Source organism: Simochromis diagramma, unplaced genomic scaffold, assembly GCF_900408965.1.
Source record: "Simochromis diagramma unplaced genomic scaffold, fSimDia1.1 OVJJ01000683.1, whole genome shotgun sequence".
Lineage (NCBI taxonomy): Eukaryota > Metazoa > Chordata > Actinopteri > Cichliformes > Cichlidae > Simochromis > Simochromis diagramma.
Genome location: NW_024387158.1, coordinates 2,159,669 through 2,184,610, shown reverse-complemented (window position 1 = coordinate 2,184,610; position 24,942 = coordinate 2,159,669). Strand labels below are relative to the sequence as shown.

At 40.2% G+C, this 24,942-nt stretch overlaps 1 protein-coding gene across 1 annotated transcript; it reads right to left on the bottom strand.

The window, feature by feature from the left end:
• Positions 1-1,624: 1,624 nt before the first annotated feature.
• On the bottom strand, positions 1,625-22,412 carry LOC120744372 (LIM/homeobox protein LMX-1.2-like). Its single transcript, XM_040048716.1, has 7 exons — positions 21,697-22,412; positions 20,603-20,789; positions 8,833-9,065; positions 8,481-8,656; positions 7,458-7,535; positions 4,801-4,867; positions 1,625-3,364 (listed from the first exon to the last, which is right to left on the bottom strand). The coding sequence occupies exons 1-7, from the start codon at positions 21,812-21,814 to the stop codon at positions 3,105-3,107; spliced, it is 1,119 nt and encodes a 372-aa protein (XP_039904650.1). The 5' UTR covers positions 21,815-22,412; the 3' UTR covers positions 1,625-3,104.
• Positions 22,413-24,942: the final 2,530 nt, after the last annotated feature.

The window sequence follows — 24,942 nt, the reverse complement described above, 5'->3', positions numbered from 1 at the left end:
AGTCCCCGGCCTCCTTCCTTCCACTTAGCATACAGCCTCAGGGTGCTGGATTTGGAGCGAAACCCTCCATACATGGTCAGGAGCTTCCTGGTCTTGATGTCAGTGGCTTCTATCTCCTCCTTTGGCCAACTTATTATCCCAGCAGGGTACCTGATCACGGGCAGGGCGTAGGTGTTGATAGCCCGGATCTTGTTCTTACCGTTCAGCTGACTTCTCAGTACTTGCTTGACCCTCTGGAGGTACTTGGTGGTTGCAGCTTTTCTAGCAGCCTCTTCATGGTTCCCATATACCTGTGGGATCCCAAGGTACTTATAGCTGTCCTCTATGTCTACAACTACCTTCTGGTAGTTTGATCCCTTCAGTTCTGACTACCTTCCTTCTCTTTGTTATCATCCGACTACATTTCCCTTCCCTTCTGGGGGTCCTTGAGGATCAGGACTGTGCAGCGTTCGGTTAGCCATTCTGGGTGTCTCTCGTCAACTAGCAGCTGGTTCATTTGTGCTGCCAGGTGCTCGTGGAGTGCAGTCAGCTTCTTCAGCCAGTAGGCGTGAACCATGTCGGGGCCTGGTGCTGTCCAACTCTTCATACTGGAGACCCTTTCTTGGATGTCTGCCACTGTGATGGTTACTGGACCCTGTTCGGGGAGGTTGCTGTGGTCTGCCCTCAGATCCATTAGCTGCTGAGCATTGCCGTTATGGGTTGCATCCTTCTCCCATATGCTCTTCCAGTATTGCTCCGTCTCCAGCTTTGGTGGTGCTGTTCTAATATTGTTCCCCTGCCACTGAGAGTACACCTTGGCTGGTTCTGTGGAGAACAGCTGGTTTATTCTCCTGCCTTCGACCTTTCAATGTCAGAGGCTGAACTCAATGTTCTATCCATTTAGCATCACCTCCCTAATTGTCTGAACCTCTGGAGGGCAGCACGGTGGTTAGCACTGTTGCCTCACAGCAAGGAGGTCCTGAGTTTAATTTGACCATCAGACCAGGGTCCCTCTGTGTGGAGTTTGCATGTTCTCCCTGTCTTTGCGTTGGTTCTCCCTGGGTACTCCGGCTTCCTCCCACAGTCCAAAGACATGCAGTTGGTGGGGATAGGTTAATTGATCAATCTAAATTGCCCATAGGTATGAATGCGGGAGTGAGTGTGAATGCTGGTCCGTCTCTGTGTGTTAGCCCTGCGACAGACTGGCGACCTGTCCAGGGTATACCCCACCTCTCGCCCTATGACAGCTGGGATAGGCTCCAGCGCCCCCTGCGCCCCTGAAAAGGACAAGTGGAAGCAAATGGATCAGTGTATCCTATACTAAAGGAGGTTACAAACGAAGTACTTAAGGATTTATTTTTTTAAAATATTATTAAAAAAAACGTAACCAGCTGTCATTATGGCTACCATGCAGATAATTCCAAGTCACTTATCTCAGTTAGCAACCTTCCTAAGGATATTTAACTATTTTTCTGCACCTCTAGCCTTGCTGAGCACTCAGAGTGCTTTTACACTACTTTTATGACTTTGACAATATAGCTTAAAATGTGTTTAAATAAAAAGGGCATTAGTTGTTTCTCAAGGAATAAAAACATAAGTAGATAAGAATTCAAGGATATTAATTTTTTATTTTAAGTACCAACACTTAGTAAAGCAGCAAATTTAAAATGCATCCCTGATCATTTCTAGCTGACCCCACTGGAAAAAAATAAATAGCAAAGTCACACTAAACACAGAATATGAACAATGTATATAGTATGATAAATAGATTAAAACAGGATGATATTGTATTTTTTAAATAGAACCTTCTTTATTTATTGTATGTGCATACTGGTGAGAAATAAATAACTTAGTCCATTCTAACATGCAAAAATGCATGTTCTTCAAGAATAGTATATATAGATGGAATACTATATACCTTCAACAATGGGTATCAATCAGCTGGCTCATATAATACTTCACATAACAAAAATATGATATTTGCTTAACTTCTCCTTTAGAACAACTTACAGTATTATTCGGGTATCTTTACTGAGCAGCACATAGAGAAACACAAAGCTCTGTGCTTCTGAGACACTGTTTGAAGTACTTCAATAAATCTTTAAGTTGAACTAGTTCAGAACAGACAAACTGCAAAATGTTTACAATATTAGTACAGAGCATTATTATTCTTGTCCAATAAATATACACTGCTTAAAAAAATAATAAAGGAACGTGCTGAAAATATATTTTACCTCAATGGGGAAAAAATCATGTTGGGTATCCATAGTAATATGGACTATCAAGCTACAGAGGGCTGAAGTCAAAATCACTGTGAAAATTGTAGTTAACAAATGATGGCAGGCTAGTCCATTTTGTTGAAATTCCATTGCGATAACTGAGAATGATACTCATTAGTTTGTATGCCATGACAAAATCAGGGCATGCTTTTACAGTAAGTAATGAGATGATAAATCATGCCCAGTGGGATCTCCTCCCAGCTCTGAAACAGCACATCACTGAGTTCATGGACAGTCTGAGGTGCAACCTGTCAGTGTTAGATGGATAGAAACATAATATCCAAGAGGATGGATTTAAAAAGGTGAGTGTTGGGACCACCATAACAATTCCTTCATCCTCCAGGAACTGCCTGCATACTCTTGCCACATGAGGCCGAGCATTGTCACACACCAGGAGGAACCCAGGACCCATTGTACTAATGTAGGGGCTGACAGTGGGTCTTAGGATTTCATCCTGATAACTAATAGTGGCATTGCTTAGCCAATAGAGGTGTGATAACATGAATATGCCTTCCTGGACCATCACTGACCCACCAGTAAACTAGTCATTCTCAGCCAGTCATCTCATTTCAGCCAGCTAGTAAAATTACACATACACGGCTATGAACTAACACTTTCAATACTATTACATTTTGCTGTGAAACAGGGCTCAACAAGTTCTTATCCTAATTAACCGCCTGTCCACCAAAAGGAAAATAGCTTAAAAGGCAATCCCACTGCAACAAAACAACTTTTGTGAAACAAAGGAGTCCAGTATCTGCTTTAGGTGTGCCTTTCCTTGGATAGAGGTTAGTCTGGTGTATTTGGTTGGCCTTGGTCATATTTAGTTGCTTGCTGTTTTGTGTCTTATGGCCAAGTAGACTCTGTGCCTTTTGTCTGCACTATTGTGGGCTCACCGTCCACAGCCTGGTAGGAGGTATGGTGGGGCTGAGAAGGACTGAAACTGATGATGTGTCTTAAGAAGTATGAGCTTTGCATGGAGTAAAGACAGTCAATGGTGTTCCCCACCCTTTCATGTAAAGAGGCTTCATCTGGAGTGGCCATGAAGCAATCATTTAGACTTGTCAGAGAGGTCTCACTGTCAATGTCATGGATGAAGTCAATACCTGTCAAAATCAGAGAAGAAGAAGATATAAACAAGTTTAAAAAAGGACCGTGTAGAGAGAGTTTAATGATCTTTTATTACAAATTATACATAACCTGAGCCGCTGCTAACAAAGTTCTGTTATTATCAATGTTCTATGTAAAATATAGGTTGGAAAAAGTGCAGGGAATTATTTAACTTATTTAGAAAGACAGACAAAAGAAACCAGAAGTAAGAGATTAACTGAACATCTTATCAAACCTTTATCTTGTAAATGTCCATTTTATTTCTTTAAGTTACCAGTTGGTTATATTCACCTCCTACCTCCTTAGTTACTACTACTACCTCAGTTAACACCAAATTTTTTTTGCTGTTCTTTGACTACTTATTTAGACTTGTATTTATCTTCAGAAATTAGTATATCACTGTGTCAGCTCAGGTTGAGCAGTCTGGAGAGAAAGAGGCACAGCTGAGATGGTTTGGGTTTGTGAAAAGGATAGTGGATATATTGTGCAAAGGATGCTGAATATAGAAGTGCCAGACATATCGAAAAGACATGTAAATATTGTAAATCGTATAGAGGTAAATACAAAAATAAAATTGTCAGTTTAGATCTGACATTTTATCCCGATATTATACAACACAATGACAGTATTGTCTGTTTCATTCATTTTCCTTTTCTATTTTATTGACCTATTCTCCTGCAGGACTTAAGCAGCACACCAATGTTAAAATGTTCTTGTACAACAACGTGTCTTACATAGAAACAAATAAATCATCATTATCATTGGCTGTTTGATCTTAAAGATGTCTCACCTAACATTTCATTTGCTAATCTCACCTTCAAACAACCGGCTGCTTGCTGCTGGGTTGCTTAGTTCGTTTGGTTAACAGCAGCGGCTTCGACTCTAATAAACCCTGTTGCCATGCCAATATTGACATGCTGGAAGTCCCTGAACAGACAGAAGCAGTGCTTGCCAAACCAGTGAGACACTTATCTAAACTGTCTGTTCATATCCACTGTGAGACCACAGTGGCAATAAGCCCACTAGCCATGTGGAACTATATTGCAGAGAGAATCTCAGCTCCCGCTTTATAGCTCTGCTGTTGAAAAATCCATATTTACCAGCAGAGATGAAATTCTGGTTTCACAATATGGGGCGTGCTAAAAACTACAAAACTGGGAGTGTTTGCTGAGTGACTTTACTCTTTTTATTGTTCCAATAAAAAAATTAAATATTTCAAGCTGTCTCTCCAAATTATTGATAAATCACCTAGCTTTCTGGAATCGCTGTTATTAGAATTCTAAAGGACAGATTGTAATAACAGTTACATTTCTAATGTCCTTCTGCCCCACTGACGCAGAAGGACGTCAGTGGTGGTGCGTTTCATTTTGCTACATTAGAGAAAAGTAGCAAAAAAAAGGAACTGGAAATGCAAACAAAGATAAATCCTTACCTTGGCCTAGCCTTTGGCTGTTGTGTTGCTCCTGCTGTTGCTGTTGTCTGCGGGCTAACTTCTTCATCTGCAAATAAATAAATAGTAAACAGTTTGATACATGACTGACAGGCAAACAAGCAGACACACACACACACACAACCAAAAACACACATGCAATACTGTGCAAAGTCTTGTGCTGTTTCTTTATATTGTGGTTTTAAGGACCAGTAATTTTTCTAAGCAATGTTCTTAAGGTCTTTCAAAGATATTTTTTGGACATAGTTAGCACTTTAGGTACTTTGTTACTTGCAGCTCATAACTGGAACAAATAATTAGTTCCCACTTATCACAAGTGTTTTCAGGAAAAGGTTTGTATTGTATTGTATTGCCAAATGGATTGAGCAGTTGCCCGGGTATGAGTGTGGGGCAGCATTACAGCATACAGTAAAGAGGACTGTGTCATGTGAAGCAGGGCCACATAGGAGCTTGATTTCTGTTTTGAAGCTTTATTTTCATGTATGCACATGTTTCAATAAATCACGGCTCCTATTTATCATTTTCTAGCAAAATGTAAAGAAATCAGAGGTAGTTTAAGACTTTTACACAATATTGTACCAATGTATCGGTTAATATGTACAAATAGATTAAATACAAATAGGAATAAATAAGTGGAGACGGCAAAAAATTGAAGTGTTAAATAGATTTGTGTGCAAAAGAGCTATGAGCTCATGAGATGACCTGATGTGCAAAAATTATTATTACTAGTTAAAATAGGTCAGCTGTTCAAGAGTCTAATAGCAGTGGGGAAGAAGGAGTTGTTGAGCTGGGATCTTCTAGAGTTCACACTTCTAAACCTTTGTCCCGAGGGCAGAAGTGTGAACAGTCCGTGTTGGGGGTGTGTGGGGTCTTTGAGGATGGAGGCAGCTCTCTTCTGGACTCTACGATGGTAGATGCTCTGCAGAAAGGGCAGCGGAATCCTGGTGATCTTCTCTGCAGCTGCTATCACTCTCTGCAGGTCCATAGCAGTAGTGCTGCCGTACCATGCAGTGATGCAGCTGGTCAGGGTGCTCTCCACAATGCAGCTGTAGAACCTGCCAAGGATCTTGGCCAACATACCAAATTTCCTCAGCCTCCTCAGGAAATACAGCCACTGCTGAGCCTTCTTGACCAGCTTTGTGGTGTTCAGTGTCCAGGTGAGGTCCTCAGTGATGTAGACGCCCAGGTATCTAAAGCTGCTCACCCTCTCCACTTCCACACACAAAGTGAGTGACAGTGACAGTATTGAAGGCGGAGCTGTAATCAACAAAAAGTACCGTGATGTATGAGCCTTTGTTGCTGTAGGCTTTATCCAGTGTATTTTTCCACCTTGTTGCACAATCAAATACTGTTCAAACCTGAGGAAATCTGGCCAGGATTTCTGTTGACTGCTTACAGCTCATCCATGGTTGAGTTAGCATTAGCATCGGGTGGTACATACACGGCCATTACCATGATGACAGTAAACTCATAAGGTATGTAGATAGGTCTGCATTTAACAGTCAGATATTCCAAATCAGAACAGTGGCTGTCTACAGTCTTTTGTCTCTTTAGACCAGCTGTCATTGATCTAGATGCATAAACCCCCAATGTTGGTGAAGCAAATACTCGGGAGCAGTGGCTTAAATGTTTTTTTCTTTAACCATGCTACTGGGCCCACCCTGCAGCCTCGCTTTTGCCTCCTTTGTTTACACTTCCTTTTGGGCTTGCTGCAGGCCTGGAGTTCTTATTATGTTCTCCGGAATCCTGTGGAAGTGGTGATAGTCTGACATAGTGTTCCTTGCACAGTGTAATCCCAAACTCAGAAGGTCCTGAGTAGATACTACTCACCATACAGTAGTAAAAAACACATACATCCACACATATACATGTAGAAAATCTAGAAAAGCAAGCACCGAATGTGGAGAGCAGTAAGCCACTGTGTCTATGTGTGCATCGATGTCTTGTGGAAGGAGGGAACCTAACATGCATGTCTGTGGAAAGCCGGAGTACCTCGAGAGAACCCACAAGGGCACAAGGAGAAGATGCACACTAATTCATATGCTACAGAAGAAAGCTTTGAAAATTTTAAAAGCTTCTAGGTTATTGGGAACCAGATGACAGACTATTCATCATGCTAGAATTTTTAAAACACTATGTTGTTTTTTTTAATTTACAAAGAAGAAATTAGTAGACATGCAAGAGCAATGAATGGCTGTTAAATTAAACGGCATGATTATGATATATTTTAGACTTGAGCAAGTATTGCATCAGACCGATGATGGACAATAGTAAAATCCCTGTGGCTAGTGAGACTATGATGAGTTTATTCTCTCAAATGCCACCAAGCCAGACAAATTAGATTAGAAACTCTCAGTACACTGAAGCTTGACTGATGAAAAACTGATTACATAACTAAGGACTTTTGGGAATAAACAGTAAGGGCCCATTTTCAGAGGATGCAATGTGAGGGGCCATCAGTGACTAAGACTTCTGTGAAACACCTAAAGGCTCATTTTAACTATCTTTGCTTAGAAGAAGCAATTTAAAAATTGTAACTGTAGTCCAACAATGTGAATGCTTAGAAGTTACAACCATAAAATTATGAAACTAGGTTATAAATGTATAAATGCTTATAGCTTTGGGGATGTGTTCCTTACCTTTGCTCTCTGGTTCTGGAACCAGACTTGGACCACACGAACACTAAGTCCAGTCTCTGCAGCCAGGGTCTCTCTTACCTGTAAATCACAGCACAATTACATTTTATTATTATTGTTGTTGTTGTTGTTGTTGTTGTTGTTGTTGTTGTTGTTGTTGTCATTGTTATTATTTTATTATTATTAATAAAAAATTATATTAATAAAATAATTAACACTATTAGTATTCTTACTTTTTTATTATAACAAATACATAAAAAAACCCAACATGCTTCCATTAAACAAACTCTTCTGGCCTGTAACTGTGTAATGCATTAACCAGTTTTCTGGCAGTGCAGGCATTTGCTAGTTTTTATTAGCTTTAAATTCTACTACCCTCAGTGTGACCCTTGATAGAGGACAACTGTAGACACACCAGCTCAGAAGTATAAATACAACACACACATATATACAACAACATAATCTATTACAATGTAGGCTCTACAGGGTCTCAACCCTCAAGTGTCGATGCAGGATTGACAAAACCCTAATTTTTAAAAAAAAATTAAAAGAAAATGACAAAATGTTGCTTGGAAATAAGATAATTTTCATGGCAACATAAGTAAGGTTTTGTGCTTAAACATATTAATTTTCTTTGCATATATGTGTTAATAAGTTTAATGAAGTCTCAACTGTTAATTCATTCAACTCCTCATTTTAAATTTGGGTTGTTAAAGCTAGAGGAACTAATTTTTAAATTTCAGTGTTAAAATAATTTTAAATATTTGCTTGGCTGGTTGTCTTGGGGCCTTTTCCTTCATATTCAAACTACTACTTTTATTAAGAACATAATACTGTTTTTCTACTATGACTAAGAAATAGACTTGAGGTGACTGCTGTTAAGCATTGATGCTATATAAACGAAATGATACTGAATTCAAATGTAATGTAAGAAATGAAATGCAATGTAATTGTAGTACTTGATACGTACTTTTTCACTCAAATATACCAGTATACAATTATAATATACTCTATACCTCTACTCACCTTTCTGCAGGGTTTGGAAGAAACCTCAAAAGAGGCCTTAAAGGCTCTCTGCTGCGGGGTGGTCAGGATGGTGCGTGGGCGTTTGGGCCTTAGGGGTCCTTTGCTGTCACTGCTGCATTTCCTGATTGATAGGGTTTTTTCTGATTTCACATCCTCATCCTCATCCTCACTCTTATCTGTCACCAGACACAAATAATTCCATTAATCCCTTTGTTTAATTGTTGCTGCAGATTTGACTTGAGTTCAGTTTTTTGCATTGCATGGGAATTTTCCATTTCTAGATAAAGTCATCAATTAGGTACGTTCCTTTTGATTCAGTTCTTTTCTTTAATAATCTGTTATAAAATAGTACCTGAGTCTGTGATGTCTGGACTGAGTGTACTGAGCAGGGCCCTCTCTCTCTCATAGTCAGTCTTGCACAGCAGCTGACCTTCTTTCAGTACAAACTCATCTCCTTTACACAGCTGGCGCTGGCAGACACAGCAGCAGAAGCAGCTGAGATGGTAAACACTGTCCAGAGCTCGCATAACAAACTCTGTGGGCGCTATCTTTCCAAGACAGTTGCTACACTCCACAGCAAACAACCTGAGCACAAGGGGAAGGAAGAACAGTGTTATTGATGCAGCATTTTTAGGGAAAATTGTGTTTGACATATTTTTCCTTGCAATTGAATCATTTAGCAGTTATGTTTCTCCTCCAACAGAGTGCAGAGGAGGAGCAATGAGATTGCTGCTGTTAATCCACCTATCAGTCACATAACACAAAAGCTACCAAGCTAAATCTAATAAAAGTTGTTTTGCCTTCTGACCATAATTCAACACATTTTGCTGCTCAAATTGAAATTTGGGTGAAAAATTATTTGTCACGCTGAAAAACCTGCCAATTTCACCGATTATTTTCATTTGAATGGGTTTACAAACTGACGTACTCAAACAACAGTTTTCAACAGTATTTAAACACAAGAGGCTTCTCTTTAAAATGTCTTCTTTCTACAGTTTTCTCACCATCCCATTACCACTGAAGTGTAAAGTTATTTATCAATTTACAGGATCTCTGTGGCTTTTAAATCACAAAACACTAAGTTTGGTGGATAATTTTCCATAAATTGTTACTTTAATTAAGGTACCAAAGTAACACCTAGGTTAAAAAAACTGAATCTAGTTTTGGTGTTACTTTTCTGTTACTTTTAGCCACAGCTAACTTTTGTCACAGGAAGCGTTGCTTACCTTTGATTCCACTGAATCACAACCATGTCTAAATTTCATGGGTGTGTTCATGTCCTGTCCAACAATAACTGGAGCTTGCCAATCTTAGAGGCCAGTAGTTTTTTTTTCTTTTGGTTGTTTCTCTATGAGCCTCTGGTCTAATGGAAAACTGATTAGACCAGAGGAGACTAGTGTGCTATACAAGTTGCTGCTGGATCTGGTATCACTGCTCTGAGAGACGGTTTTTGTACAATGACAATAAAGGGCTAGTCTGTTCTAGTTACCATTGGTATCTTTGTGGTAACAGCACATGAGCTTCTGGACTGGTTCTTATACAACTTGCCTCATTCACCCGTGTCTGTGTGTGTGTGTCTGTGTGTGTGTGTGTGTGTGTGGGGGGGGGCATGCAAGAACTAAATCTTGGAAAAGAGTTGAAGAGTGGGAGAGGAGGAAAGAGGTAGCATTAGGCAGGTACACAAGAGTTTGGACAGCTGCACTGTTCCTTTCTAATGACACTATCCTTCTCTGTTCAATAGTTTCTTCTCCCATTCCCCATATCTCATTGATCTTCTCTTTCAACCTTTGTCTTACCATCTGTCAATTCAGAAAGTGAGAAGAACATTTGTCCCTCAAGGCTCTTTAAAAATAAAAAAAAGATGGACAGAGTATATAAAGTATAAGACATTGCCTAGTAAAATTAACAAATAAAAATACACCACAATCTGGTTCAAATCACTGTAATTGCAATGATATGCTCATAATAGAGTTGTGTAACAGAACCACGACAGGCCCGATGACGAGTTCATGGTTTTCAGCATTTCTTTATTTAACACTTTTATTCTCCTGGTCGCTGTACAACAACAGTCGGCTGCAGCTCCGCCTCTCACAGCCCGACACATATCAACAACAACAACATAACAGACAGCACAGCTTTTTATGCCGGCAGAGGCGTGATTGCAGATGCCATGCAATTGCATCCATCTCCCCTGCAACAACACCTCAGACCACGCACTGCCGAAGTTGATACACTCCTCATTAAATGGATATAAGCACTAACCCCATGGTGTGAAGGGATAACTAAGAGGGATAGAAAGAGTTGAGTGAAGGTAAATTGCTACATGCTTACAGAACACACTATCAGACAAGAAGGGCTGCTTGCCCTTGGGTGTATAATAACAGGGTGCTCATTTTCATGCATGAAAATAAAACATCCCTGGTAACACCTGTAAGGTAGGGAGGGTTTTTTTCATACAGGACAAGATCCCTGACTGGAGGTTAATGACTGCTGTCATGTGGAAGGACCCCGAGGAGAACAAATCAAGTCTAAACCATGGCACCTCCCCATCAATAGCCAATCAAAATTATTTCCGGTTGTCATGTGTCTAATACAGGGGTGGGCAATCTCAGTCCACGAAGGCAGGTGTCCCTGCAGGTTTTAGATCTCACCTGCAAGGTGACACCAGCCCTCGTGGACTGAGATTGCCCACCCCTGGTCTAATATATGCTTTGAATTATGAACTGTGCTTCACTTCTCCACGTGCAGACTGCCTGACATTGAGAAGTCCACAGCTGTGCAAGCCAAATCTTTAACTGCCTGATAATAGCTAGATTGTCTCCTGAACTACTCTCAGCAAAAAAACGAACACAACACCTTGATTCACTGAGTTATCAATAGTGTGTGCAGTTACACAACTCACCAAGAATGTTTGCAATGCTGTTAACAGATAAATTTGCATAAGTAAAGGAAATTAAAATTCAATTGAGTTCAATTTTATTTATATAGCGCCAAATCACAACAACAGTCGCCTCAAGGCGCTTTATATTATAAGGGAGACCCTACAATAATACATACAGAGAAAAAACACCAACAATCATATGACCCCCTATGAGCAAGCACTTTGTGACAGTGGGGAAATAAAAAATCCCCTTCAACAGGAAGAAACTTCTGGCAGAACCAGGCTCAGTTAGGGGCGGCCATCTGCTGCAACTGGTTGGGGTGAGAGACCACAGCTTCTCTGCAACTTTAAAAAAAACAAAACTTTTCAAGCTTGCATAGACTGCAACAGTTTAAATCCTTGTTTATACCTAAAAGTGTAATTTTCACAACCTTTTGTTTTTCAGTTGTTGTGGGCTTTCATATATGCTATAAACAAAGTGTACTAACGTAAAATAAAAGCCTGGAAAGAAATGTGTGGAAAATACAGTGTAAGAAGAGTTGGTTAGACTAGTCTACACCCCTAATAATTGTGAATGAAGGGGAAATATTATTTATTCTTTCCTCTGAAATACCCCAAAGATACTCATTACATTTAAAAAAAACTTACATTATATACTGTTTCGCCTTGCCAAGTATCATCAGGAATCAGTAAGTATGTTTAGGCACTCGAAAAATAAGTCCCATGCTGTATTAAACAGTGCAATGTGTCATCTTTGAAAGGGTTCATTTTTTTTTATTTCAAAACACTTTGAGTCTGTGTCATATATGGAATATAAAAATTATTTTTAAGATCCATATTGTGAGAATCACACATTTACTTTTGTTTAATATTATACAGAAATGACAAAAGGGTTTTTCCACTACTCCTATTCCCTTTTTTCACCGATAGCTCTACTGATAGCTGAGATCATTACCATGCTAAAAACATGTTGAAGTGAGTTTCTAGAGAATCTCTAGGCTTTACTATGAATTTTTGAGCTTTCGCTGAACAAACAGCAAATCCATTCTCTGAATACTGATTTTATTTTCCCTGCCTCCTTCATAGACATCTTTTGATTACTCTGGCTAATTAAAAGTCCATCAAGCTGCCACCCAAAGCCACCACCCACTCATCCACCCAACCTCCTCTTTTAGGTCACCCAGCTCCATGAAGAGGGAGAACAAACAAGACAATAGTGAAGGAACACACACAGTCTGTTTTTACTGCTTCATTCTTTTTCCTCTCCTCTTATCCTCTTTAATCCTGTACCTCTTTATGCTTATTAAGCTGCTGGAAGCATAGGGCACAGGTCCAATGGGTTAAAGCTCCACCAAAGAGTTGACTCTAGCACTGAAAGGCCAAAAAGAACTGAAGAGGACTTTGCGTGATTGCACTGTTGAAAAATCTAATGGTAGTTTTCTATGTTTATAATTCCATCTATCTATCTATCTATCTATCTATCTATCTATCTATCTATCTATCTATCAGGTTTGAATGTCCAGTCATCCTTTTTCTTTAAACCTGTCCAGCAGAATCGTAGTCTGAATGCCTTCTTGTGCGAAAGAAGAGAAGCGCTGTAGACTTTCTATAGGCTCCTCCTATTAGTCTTTTTACTTGTTTTTATTTCATTTTATTATTCACATTATTATCTGATTCAGTATTATGCCAGAGCTGACAGTGGGTTAGGGCCAGGTTGGTGAAAGATGGAAGGAAGAAGAATAGAAAAAGAAATGGAACAGAACCCTAAACTGACTCTGGTAGATGTCCCCACCCCAGACAGAGTGTAAAAAGCAGTGGTGTAAGACCCGCCTCATCCCTTCCGTACTTGACAGTGTTCAAGGTCAACTGTTTTGTGCATGTGTTGTATGTGAGTGTATGAGGTGTAAATGAGTATGACTGTGTGAAAACTAGAGTGGTAATAAAATTGAGGGGACAGATGCAACATGAGAATATGATTGCTGGCCTCTCCCTGAAAACCCTCAATGTCTAAGGTGCAGGTAAAATAGCAATGAAGAGGCGACTGGAACTACGTCATCAACCTCACCCACCAACCTCTGGATAACACAACTGCCCCCAAGCCCTAAAAAATAAAGTCATTATAGCTCATGTGTCATGTGCTGTAATTACTTTATTATTTATTATTTGTTTCATTAATATAAAAGTAACTAGAACTTAAAACAATCTCCAACCTGAAGTCACATCCCTTCCCAGGAAAACTAAAGGAAGAGGAGAAAGGGAAGTAAAATCTGAAATGAAACTGTAACGTCTACAACCGACTCCGTGATATAACACACTATTTAGACACCATCTCCAACGGAAGTAACACGATATCATCCTCTCAAATCCACACACGGTGTGCACACTGCTTTGAAAGGCCCAACAGCTTTGTTTGCTCTCCTCCTTTTCCCCTTTATACGCTGTGCCCACGACTATGAGGAGAAACACCTGCTGTCAGAGGGAGGACAAATCCAACAGAGAAAGGGGAGCGAGAGAAAACCACACACATACAGCACCATTGCTGTAACAGTTGTCAGAGGGATGCGGGGGGGAGGTAGACAACTGTACGCGGAAGGAGAGATTTCTTACACCCCACTGCAAGGTAAGGAAAAGCAAACCCGGAACCAACACCAGCAGCAACCGCCGTCCCCAGTCTGGCTCAACAAGTTCCAACAAGCCCCATCTAAATGTCTGGTCATCTTGATGTTACACTGTCACACAAAGATTTTTCTGCTTTAACAGCGTGGCTTGTCATTAATAAAACAGCTGTAGCAGTAAGAAGACAAAGAGGTAATTTCATGACACAAATCAGTACATATTTAAAACACACTTTACCTGAAACACTGCTTTTTGTGTTGTATGTCTGTCTTTTGTCTCTTTCTAATGTGACAGCGCTGACTGGGCTGTTACAGTTTTTCTCCATTGATTTGGCTCATTTCTTGAAACAGAAATTACATTCTCAAAATAACATGGACAAACCTCCAAACCTCTTGGCAAATGTTCACAACAGAATGGCATTTCTCATTCATTTTATCAAGTGGCAAATGCCTAAGTACATGTCTCAATTGTCTCAGTGCATCTTTGCAAATGATTAAGTACAAGTAGCCTACAGTTATACAGTTAGCCCACATTTAGCACATTTTCCAAATGAATAGATCTTGTAGATCTAAACTGATTAGTTGATTCTCAGTCTAATGATCATTCTCTCCAAAACATGTCAGCATGATTTCATTGTATAAGTACTCACATGCACAACTGTCTGTTCAATTGTCAAAATTGGTCAAGAACATAATACCACGAATACCATATATGAATTTCTTTGAATATTTGATAAATTGATGACAGTCATTGACAGTCAGGTGAAACTAGACTAACGAAGGGGGAGTGTGACACACAGGTGTGTTCCATGATTGTGTGCTGCCAAACACAGATATATAGAGCTTGACCAGAGCCAGTCCGATCTCTGAACATGGATTCATGCTTGAGTGTATGGAAGGGCCGAAGACGTGGCCGTAATGTTATTGGCCACCTGGCCACAGTGGATGTCCCAGGTCAGCGAGGGGGCAATATAACTATGTGTGCTGCCATTTCTGAGAATGGTGTGGCCACTCACATCCCCAGTCTTGGCCCATACAACACACACAAGCTCCTCGTCTTCTTGGATCGCCTTTATACCGATTTTATCCCTGAAAATGAGAGAGGTCTCATAGGGCCTCACCTACCCATTCATGTAATTGTGTGGGACAATGTCAATTTCCACCATAGCCCACTCATTAGGGGCTGGTTTGCAACGCATCCAAGGATGGTCATGGTCATTCCTACCACCTTACTCTCCTTTCCTCAATCCGATAGAGGAGTTTTTCTCTGCTTGGAGGTGGAGAGTGTATGAGAATCATGCTCAGGATCAGCCGTCCCTGCTCCATGCTATGGACGCAGCGTGTGACGACATTACAGGAGATCAATGCAGGGGACCAGACGGACAACAGCGTGTAAATAATCAGGAGGGTGAAGACAGTGGACAAGAGCGGGAGAATGAGTACAGCGACCACTGAATAAGTCCTTGTTTTTTGATTTTGTGTTCATACAATTTACTAGTGTAATGTACATTTTCTTTTTACATATGTATAAAACTTTCTTTGCGTGTGAATAACAAATGGTTATAATTTCCTTGGTAGTGTGAGTGCAATCTGTGATGTCAAACCTTGGAGGCTACTCTTTTCTGTTGTATATTGTTGGTCCTCTGCCATAGTGACAAAACATCTAAACATTTTGTATGGCAGTACTCACATAATGCCAAAGGGACGATGCATTTTGGGGGCACTGACTATTCAGATTAGAAAGAAATGTAGTTTTGACACATGACTGAACTGTTTTAGGGGAGATATGAGCTTTTGCAGGTGGACCATGTTGTTGTGATCAACCATCCAGGTTTATTTTGACAAAAGCACCAAGAATGTCCGATCTGTGTCGAGAAATGAGCCAAAGCTATTGAGAAGGATCTTTGCCATTTTGGAGACACTGACTGTTTAAATGAGAAAAGGATTTAGATTGAAGCCCGAGTGGACAGTTTTGGAAGAGATATGAGCTTTTGCAGGTGAACTATAGTGTTGTGCTAAACTGTAAGAGTGTTTTGCCAAATGATCTTAGAGTTTTGAGAATGTAATTTCTGTTTCAAGAAATGAGCCAAACCAATAGAGAAAAACTGTAAATGGGCACAAGCTGTATTAAAAACTAACTCATCTCTCTTGTGAGGAGTTTCTTGCTAAGTTCTGCAGTGTTTTTGACAAGGGTTCAAACCTCAATGCCTCTGCTTTTTCCCCTGAGGCCATTTGTCTATTGATCTTTGGATTCTGGCAGAAGACATGGGATTGGAGTAAAAGGCCCCTCATGGAGCTTTCCTATGCACTTTAAATGATGAACTAAAATCATATCCTCGCTTGAATCCCCGCCCTATAAGTGTTTCCAAGTCACTGCTCTCAATGGAAAAAGACTACTCAACATAACTCACAAAACCCAGCTGGCAACTCCCACTGTCTAAGGCAACCACACAGAACAAATATGCTTCTATCTATTTGTTGCACCACTCGCTCCTCTCGTCCTCGGTCATTCATGGCTAAGAGAGAATAATCTCAACACTAAATAGAGAAAAAAAACATTTATTTCTGGTTGGAGCACTCACTGTCATCAATTCTGTTTGAAAAATACTATCCATCATTCTGGTCAAAGGAGCTTGCAAAGAAAAGCGTCTGGACTTCTTTAAGTTGCTTGAAGACGTTTCACCTCTCATCCGAGAAGCTTCTTCAGTTCTAAGGTCAAATGGTGGAGAGTCCCAGATATAAACCTAGTGGGAGTATCCCCCCACAGAGGGACAAAAGGACCCCCTGATGATCCTCTAATCACCTGAGCCAAGGTGTGAAATTGGGTGTGGGACCCAATCAGCCAGAGTTTCGGGTGTGTTCATTGTGAAACCTGGCCCCACCTTGTCATGCGAATTCCTGAGGTCAGATGGCCCAGGATGTGAGTGGGCGTTAAGGCGTCTGGGAAGGGATCTCAAAACTGGATTATAGATGGCAGAGAGTTGGTGTCGTAAACCACCGCCTCTGTTCAAAGATGGTCGCTCACAGTGGACATAGATGGCTTCTTTCACTCCTCTTTCAAACCATCTGTCCTCTCTGTCCAAAATGTGAACATTGGCATCCTCGAAAGAGTGTCCTTTATCCTTAAGATGCATCTTAAGGATAAAGGACACTCTTTCGAGGATGCCAATGTTCACATTTTGGACAGAGAGGACAGATGGTTTGAAAGAGGAGTGAAAGAAGCCATCTATGTCCACTGTGAGCGACCATCTTTGAACAGAGGCGGGGGTTTTACGACACCAACTCTCTGCCATCTATAATCCAGTTTTGAGATCCCTTCCCAGACGCCTTAACGCCCACTCACATCCTGGGCCATCTGACCTCAGGAATTCGCATGACAAGGTGGGGCCAGGTTTCACAATGAACACACCCGAAACTCTGGCTGATTGGGTCCCACACCCAATTTCACACCTTGGCTCAGGTGATTAGAGGATCATCAGGGGGTCCTTTTGTCCCTCTGTGGGGGGATACTCCCACTAGGTTTATATCTGGGACTCTCCACCATTTGACCTTAGAACTGAAGAAGCTTCTCGGATGAGAGGTGAAACGTCTTCAAGCAACTTAAAGAAGTCCAGACGCTTTTCTTTGCAAGCTCCTTTGACTACGATGACCTGGATGACTGAGAACCTTCACAGACATATCCATCATTCTCCTCTTAGCCTCCCCCATCTCCACCTGATCTAAATGGTAAATAGCCTGCATTTATATAGCGCTTTACTAGTCCCGAAGGACCCCAAAGCGCTTTACACATCCAGTCATTCACCCATTCACACACACATTCACACACTGGTGATGGCAAGCTACGTTGTAGCCACAGCCACCCTGGGGCGCACTGACAGAGGCGAGGCCACCGGTCCCTCTGACCACCACCAGTAGGCAACGGGTGAAGTGTCTTGCCCGATCTAGCTTGAGTACCCCGTGTATCTTGTTTAGATGAAGTATTTTAAAAAAAGCAATGTCTCTCTTTCTCTTCCTCCTCACAGAATTTACTATCAAGTATCAATTTGCTATCAACCTTTATCCTAGTGGACCTTTGCCCACTAGCAGTTTATATAGTTTATCCAAACTGGAAAAAGAAGACATGGAGAAATACATAACAAACTCACTGACTAACATTCTTTCTGTCTTCCAGGCACTTGCCAATGACGCCATTCGGGATATCATCAATCACCTTGTTTTTGCCTACTTGAATTACATCACACAATTCCTTACATGACATTGTCGCTGTGGCTCAGGTGGTAGAGCAGATCAGCTACTGACTGGAAGGTTGGTGGTTTGATCCTTGGCTTCCCCCAGTCTGTATGCCAAATATCCTTGGGAAAGATACTAACCCCAAGTTAGCTCCATCGGAGCATGAATGAATGTGCGTGAATGCTGCTTAGACTGCACTTGTGTATAGAAGAAAGTGCTTGGGTGAATGAGGCATGTTGTATACAGTGCTTGGAGTACTCCAGGAGAGAAGAAAAGCGCTATCAGTCCATTTACCTTGTGTTCGTTTGTCTTATACTCAAGTATCTCAGTCATCACTGATGCCGAGTTGTAGATCACCTGCTTGGTTTCGGTGATGATCGCAGTAGAGATTGTTTATAGTGCTGTAGTCACATCTTGTAGAAGACCTTCAGATGATATGGTGACCTTCAGAGTGGACAATGGTGCTTTAAGAGGAGCAGACAGGCCCAAAGAAAATCCCATATAGAGATAATGTGACAGTAAGTCAGCCCGCTATCAGTGTGCTGCTCCTGTCTGGAAGACGCCTCAATACAACAGGCAAGACCACCAAGCTGCAGGATTCCCCCTCCAGCAACACAACAAATAGTGGGAGTAACACACACATTTAATGAAAGCTCTTAAAACATGTGGTTATCCCAATTGGGCTTTCATCAAATCAACAAAGATGAATAGAAAAGAAGGTCAGACACCAACTAGCGAGAAACAGAAAGCCAAACAGAACAACATTGCCATGCCTTGCTTAGCAGATAAACTCAGGAGAATTTTCTTAAAGCATGACATCCCTGTGCACTTCCCACCCAGTGACAGCCTCAGACAAAAACTGGTTCATCCCAAGGACAAAACTCCCAAACACAAGCTAAACAACATAGTGTCTGCGTTGAAGTGCAGCAAGTAGCGCTCAGACCTCTATATTGCAAAAACCAATGAGCCACACTATAAATACATGGCACAGCATAAAAGAGCCACCTCGACAGGACATGACTCAACTGTCCATCTGCATTTAAACAATAAAACTTAATTTTTCAAGGATGCCAATGTTCAGATTTTGGACAGAAAAGACAAATGGTTTGAAAGAGGAGTAAAGTAAGCCATTTATGTCCAGTGTGAATTCCCATTTTTGAACAGAGGGCTTACGACAACAACTGTCTGTCACTACAATGCGATTTTGAGATCTTTTCCCAGCCACCCTAATGTCCACTCACATCTTGCGTTAGGTGATCTCAAGGGCATATGATAGGGTGAGGCAAGGCAGTGGTTTCACCTGAAACCTCTGCTGATAATGACCCACACCCCTTTTCACACCTATCTGCATGTGATGAGGCACATGATCAATAGTGGGTCAACGATCCTCTCAAGGGACAGTCCCCACTTGGGTTTATTATAATGCTCTATTGAAACTCTTACAGTCAGTGCGATTACTGGCTCTTGTATGTTCAGTAAAAAAATCCTGAAAATAGTTTTGTGATACATGCCACCAACAGGTTTCCAACAACATTCAGCTCTTTTACCCATTTTGAGTGGCTTTAACAAAAATACATTATTTTCACTATGAAAACGAACAATGGTTGTGCAACTAATTATTAATTATTTATCAAATGTGTAGCCTATATGCTGTCCTTAAAGTATTAAAAAAAATAAAACAAAGGAAAAAATGGTATCAATTAAAATGTGTTTCATAGCCTGCATCTGTCAACTGATGCCTTATAGGCACCTGATTAAACTGTGTTATCTTCCTTTAAGGCAGCTCCATACAGATGTTTCAAGATGAAAGTTTCTAAATAATGAATCTTTTGATAACAAAGATTACAGACCCCTATGATAACACGCATCAGTTTCTTCTTCTATTTTCTATCTTCCAAATAACGTAATAACTAAACTTTAATTTCTAACTCCTTAAAAGAACGTTTACATCAATGCACCACAGTGAATACTTAGAACTGTATTAAAGAGATTTCTGCGATGCCAGTAGCTCCATTTAAAATAAAATTACTGGAAGCATTACAATGAATTATGGAATTGTTAAATTTTAATATTTATTATTTTATGAATCAAGAATAAACGCCTTTCAAAAACAAATAAATAAGACATCTTTTAGGAGTCAAGGTGCATATGGAAAAATGTAACCCGTAAAAAATAAACAGAAAGGCACTTCCTTCTTTTCACGCACTAACCAATGTGCTAGGACTAAACAACAACAAAAAAGCCAGATTATAAAACGTGCTCAAGGTTAAATTTGCATAAAAAGCGCCTTCAAATAAACAAAAACAACCCAGTTTATACTCTTTTCTTTTACTTTGAGCCACTGGCTGACTGGGCCCACAGAGGCCAAGTCCATGGATACAGAGAAGCGTTCTTACTGTTGGTAGTCGCTCTTGCAGTACGGCTTTGTGTCTCTGAAGTAGCAGGTGTCGGTGAGCGGTTGCTGGCACACAGCGCACTGAAGGCACTTCTGGTGCCAGGACGCGCCATTGACCCTCATCAGGAAACGGTCTGAAATGATCTGCGCGCAGCCCTCACACACGGCCTGCTGTCGAAAGTCAGCGCCTGATTGACAACAGAACAGACATGAGCCGCATGAACGAGAAGGCTACAGCTGATGTTAAAGGGGAGAATGCTCCCAAAACTGCGACTGTGATTTGCACATAGCCCTGTAACTCGGGAATATGAATTATTTGTTAACTGTCCAAGTCATCCAAATAAAGCGCTACCCAGACGAACCTGCATGTCACAAAGCTCTTGCTGGAATATAGAGGTCATCGTGTAAGCACACAAAAAATATATGTCCATTCTACTGGAAAAAATCTGCAAACCTGGTAACAAAAAAATAAATTCACTTTTTTTGCGAATACAGAAAAAAATGAATTTCTTCTCTTGTTTATTTATACGTTTTCCCTAGAATGGTTCATTTCAGGAAATCAAGAGAATCGCCTGAGTGAATAAAGAGGACAGAACCTGCTGGGGTTGTATATTCGTATTAAACACTACTTATATTTTTATAAAGACTAAAGAATTCTCTTAGAGGTTTATTGAGAAAACTAGTGGGAGAGTTTCAGTGTTGTAGGCTACGCCATAAATGAACACAAGGATTATTCATATCTCTTTAAACCGAAACATAATTTTAAAAACAACAACATAAAACATAACTAAATAAAATAAACAACAAGACTACACAAAACTGCCCCAGAAGCATGAAATATAACAACGTAATTTGAAAGAGTTTTTATGTTAGAAATTATGCGTCGTAGCAGCACACATATAAAACATGTTTCATAAAATCAAGTGGGGAACATGTAGCCATAATAATATCATAAAAATATAAAACTGAAAACACAGTCTCGGATCTGGACAGACCCAGAAACAAAGGCGTTGCAAAATTAGCTTACACTCTTCCAAACCTGTCAGGAGATGGGAAAGCCGACCATCCCGTTGTGAAAGCAAAAAAGAAACTCACCGATCTTACCATCCAAAGAACTGGTATCGCTCCGCAGTTGATCCTTCATTTTAAAGTCATTCAACATCTTTAAAAACGTAGTGGAGTTAGCCTTGCTGTTCGAGTCGCGCTTCTCCATATAATAGCTACACTTGTTGCAATTTCCATAAGCCGTGAGGTCCAGGCCTGTGGCTCGTTTTTCACATCTACAGTCTCTGCTGCCTGAGAGTAAAATATGGGCAAAATCAAGAGCACAATGGTCGCAAAGATGAAACCTTCAACAAGTTTCCACCTCTTGTAAGTCAAGAGGTCTGCACTGAAACTCTCAAGCACCCCTGAACTTGATATCTCAGCCGTGATCTCTCTATACAGGGCAACAGCAGAGATATGAAGCCTACCCTTGCTCTCGGGCACAGCATTTTCTTGGCACTGCTGTGGATAGATCCTCCTGCACACAATGGAAGGAAAGAACAATCCTTTCCAAACTGAGTTGTTTATATGCGACAACTGTATCAGTCGGCAGACACCCCACATATGGTGGTGGCCACAAAAAATGAATTAGTTTGCGTTAATTGTTTACAAACGAATTAAACTCAAAATACAAATAATAGACGGGGCATCGTGACACTCATTTACAATATGTGCAGTTTGACACAAGCATATATCTCTCTTTCTCTCGCTCTTGCTTACAATCAAGCTTTCAAAGTAAATACGAGTAACTACATACATGCAACAATAAATATAATAATATATTTATATTATAAATATAATATAAAAATAATATAAATAAAAATACTCCTAGCTGGTGTTATCAACTTGCAAAATAAAAACAGAAACAATATCAAAAATATTTTGCAATACTAAAATTGAATGAAAATGCTAATTTGACAAAATTGAGTCTACACCCCGAGTAACATAACGACTACAATTTCTATCTGAAACTATTTCTTATCCATATTATTAAATATGCAAAACTGGCGTTTAGTGCCCTGTCACGTGACAGCTCTAAACGTCTCCATGCCTAATGGTAATCTATTCACGTGAAAGACAGGTTTGGAGCAGATTGTCAGGATGAATTCTCATTAAATCTGTGTAGCCTGATGCCCCATAAACCCACAGCCTGCTCTCAAAAACACGCTCACATTCACTTTTGTTTGGCATATGAAATACATCTCACCAATCGTCATATAACGTCGCATATTGTCATACATTCAAACCATGTGAGGCGCAGTAAAGAACGATTTGTGTCAGCTGTGTGCGATTTTGTTCGCACAGCCCTCACTGTCACATGTGGAAAGCGTCAGGATATTTGAAGAGCAGGAGGAAGCTTTCACTATCGGGGAAAAATCATTTTGACAAATGAAGAATGTGAGCAGGTCAGGCTTGATACTGAGCCTCAGCACGGCGGAGGATTAATTAAAATAGACAATTTTAGTAAAATATTACTGAAATAAACAAGCACCGACCAAATAAAACTTTCCGAGGCAGAGGTGCCACCAGGAATTTGGGTCCCCGTGAAAAAAAATACAACACTGGGCTCCACCACTTAATATTGTCATGCCAATCTTAAAAATGTTGTTGTTCAGCTGTGCAGACATGGATCAACATTCTGTACAGATAAATAGATTTTTTTTAATTCATGCAAAATTCACGAGATATGTATGTGCAACTAATTTCTTACATTATCTATCTATCTATCTATCTATCTATATATATATATATATATATATATATATATATTCACAGGCTCACTGGAGCTTATCCTGGCTACCAAAGGGCGAGCGGCGGGGTACACAGGTCACCAGTCTGATGCAGGACTATCACATAGAGACAGCTATGGACAATTTAGAACAACCAAATAATCTAACCCCATTAATTAATTGTGGGATGAAGCTGAAGATGGTGAAGTCAGAATCTTCTTGCTGTGAGGCAACAGGGCTAACCGTGCCACCCTACTGCCTGCAAATAAAATATATATGTTTTTTTTTTTGGTTTAAAGAAAAGTTAAGATAAGTAAATAAGTATTTGTACTACTTAAACATTTTTGTTTATAATATTTGCGTATTGGCAAATATGACTTAAATGATCCTGGCTGTAGCTCAGGTAGTAGAGCAGGTCACCTACTAATTGGAAAGCTGGTGGTTTGATCCCTATCTACTCCAGTTTGCATGCCAAATATCCTTAGGCAAGATACTATGATACTATAGGAAATGCTATCTGATGCATCCATCGGAGTATGAATGTGTGTGAATGTTTGATAGAAACTACTAGGTAGAAAGAGCATGGAAAAAGTGCTGGGGTGAATGAGGCAAGTTATGTAAAGCGCTTTGAGTGCTCAGAGTAGAAAAGTGCTATATAAGAAGCAGTCCATTTACCATTCCTCAGGATAGCACTTTTCAAAGTATAGACAACTCTATCCTGAGACCTAGCGGAACTCAAATAGGTTTTAATCTCATTTAGCTTACTGAAAGCTTTCACCACCTGCACAGTATATATAGTGTGTAAAATATATCCAAAATAATACAGTTTTCCAAAAATGCTCTGTGTATGTGGGGTATAATGATAATGTATTATTTTACTAAATAAATAGTGCATAGAAAAATAAGTACATTTCCCAAGGGGCTTCATGGAACTACAGAAATTGTTTTGACAAAATAACCCACCTACTTTTTCAGATATCAGTGGGGATGGTTCAGTGTCAGGAGTGTATGTATGGAGAGATGAGAGTGGGACAGCTAGGCCTGAGCCAGGGGTTTGATCTGTTTGGCCTGCCAGCTGATTGGCAGCTGATTGGGAAATAAGTGATTTAGTATAGATATGTACATTGGATCTGCCAGTACCATTTACATGTTGACTAAAATAACACAAACACATTATTCTTTGTTAAAAATAAAGGAATAAGAGGAAAGTCTGTCAGTTTATTTCATATGAAATTCGCTATGAGTTTAATTTCCACCCCTGTCTCTCTTTTCTTTTGTTATTTAAAACCCTGACTTAATAGTGCCATCCTACGATCCTACCGCTCCAGCTCTGCGTCAGTTAGGAGTGCTGGCACCTGGACCAAACCAAATCCTGAAATAAGGTGGGTGAAGGCGGAGTCAGAGGCTGAGTGGAGATTATTGTTCAAACAGAATTTTAAGGTCTCCTGAAAGGCAAAATATATAGCCCCCCACCATTGAGTGATCAATCCTGACACCATGTGGTTAAAAATTGCATGTGGAAAAAAAGTGTGACAAAGAGTGACAAGTTATATGAAGTAAAGTTTAA

What these genes read in the sequence shown, in the direction of transcription:
- LOC120744372 (XM_040048716.1), bottom strand. Translation starts at nt 21,814, where the DNA reads ATGGAGAAGCGCGACTCGAACAGCAAGGCTAACTCCACTACGTTTTTA. An exon ending in CTTCCAAACCCTGCAGAAAG is followed by an intron (nt 7,536 to 8,480) that starts GTGAGTAGAGGT and finishes TGTGATTTACAG; the next exon opens with GTAAGAGAGACCCTGGCTGC. An exon ending in TCCAGAACCAGAGAGCAAAG is followed by an intron (nt 4,868 to 7,457) that starts GTAAGGAACACA and finishes ATTTATTTGCAG; the next exon opens with ATGAAGAAGTTAGCCCGCAG.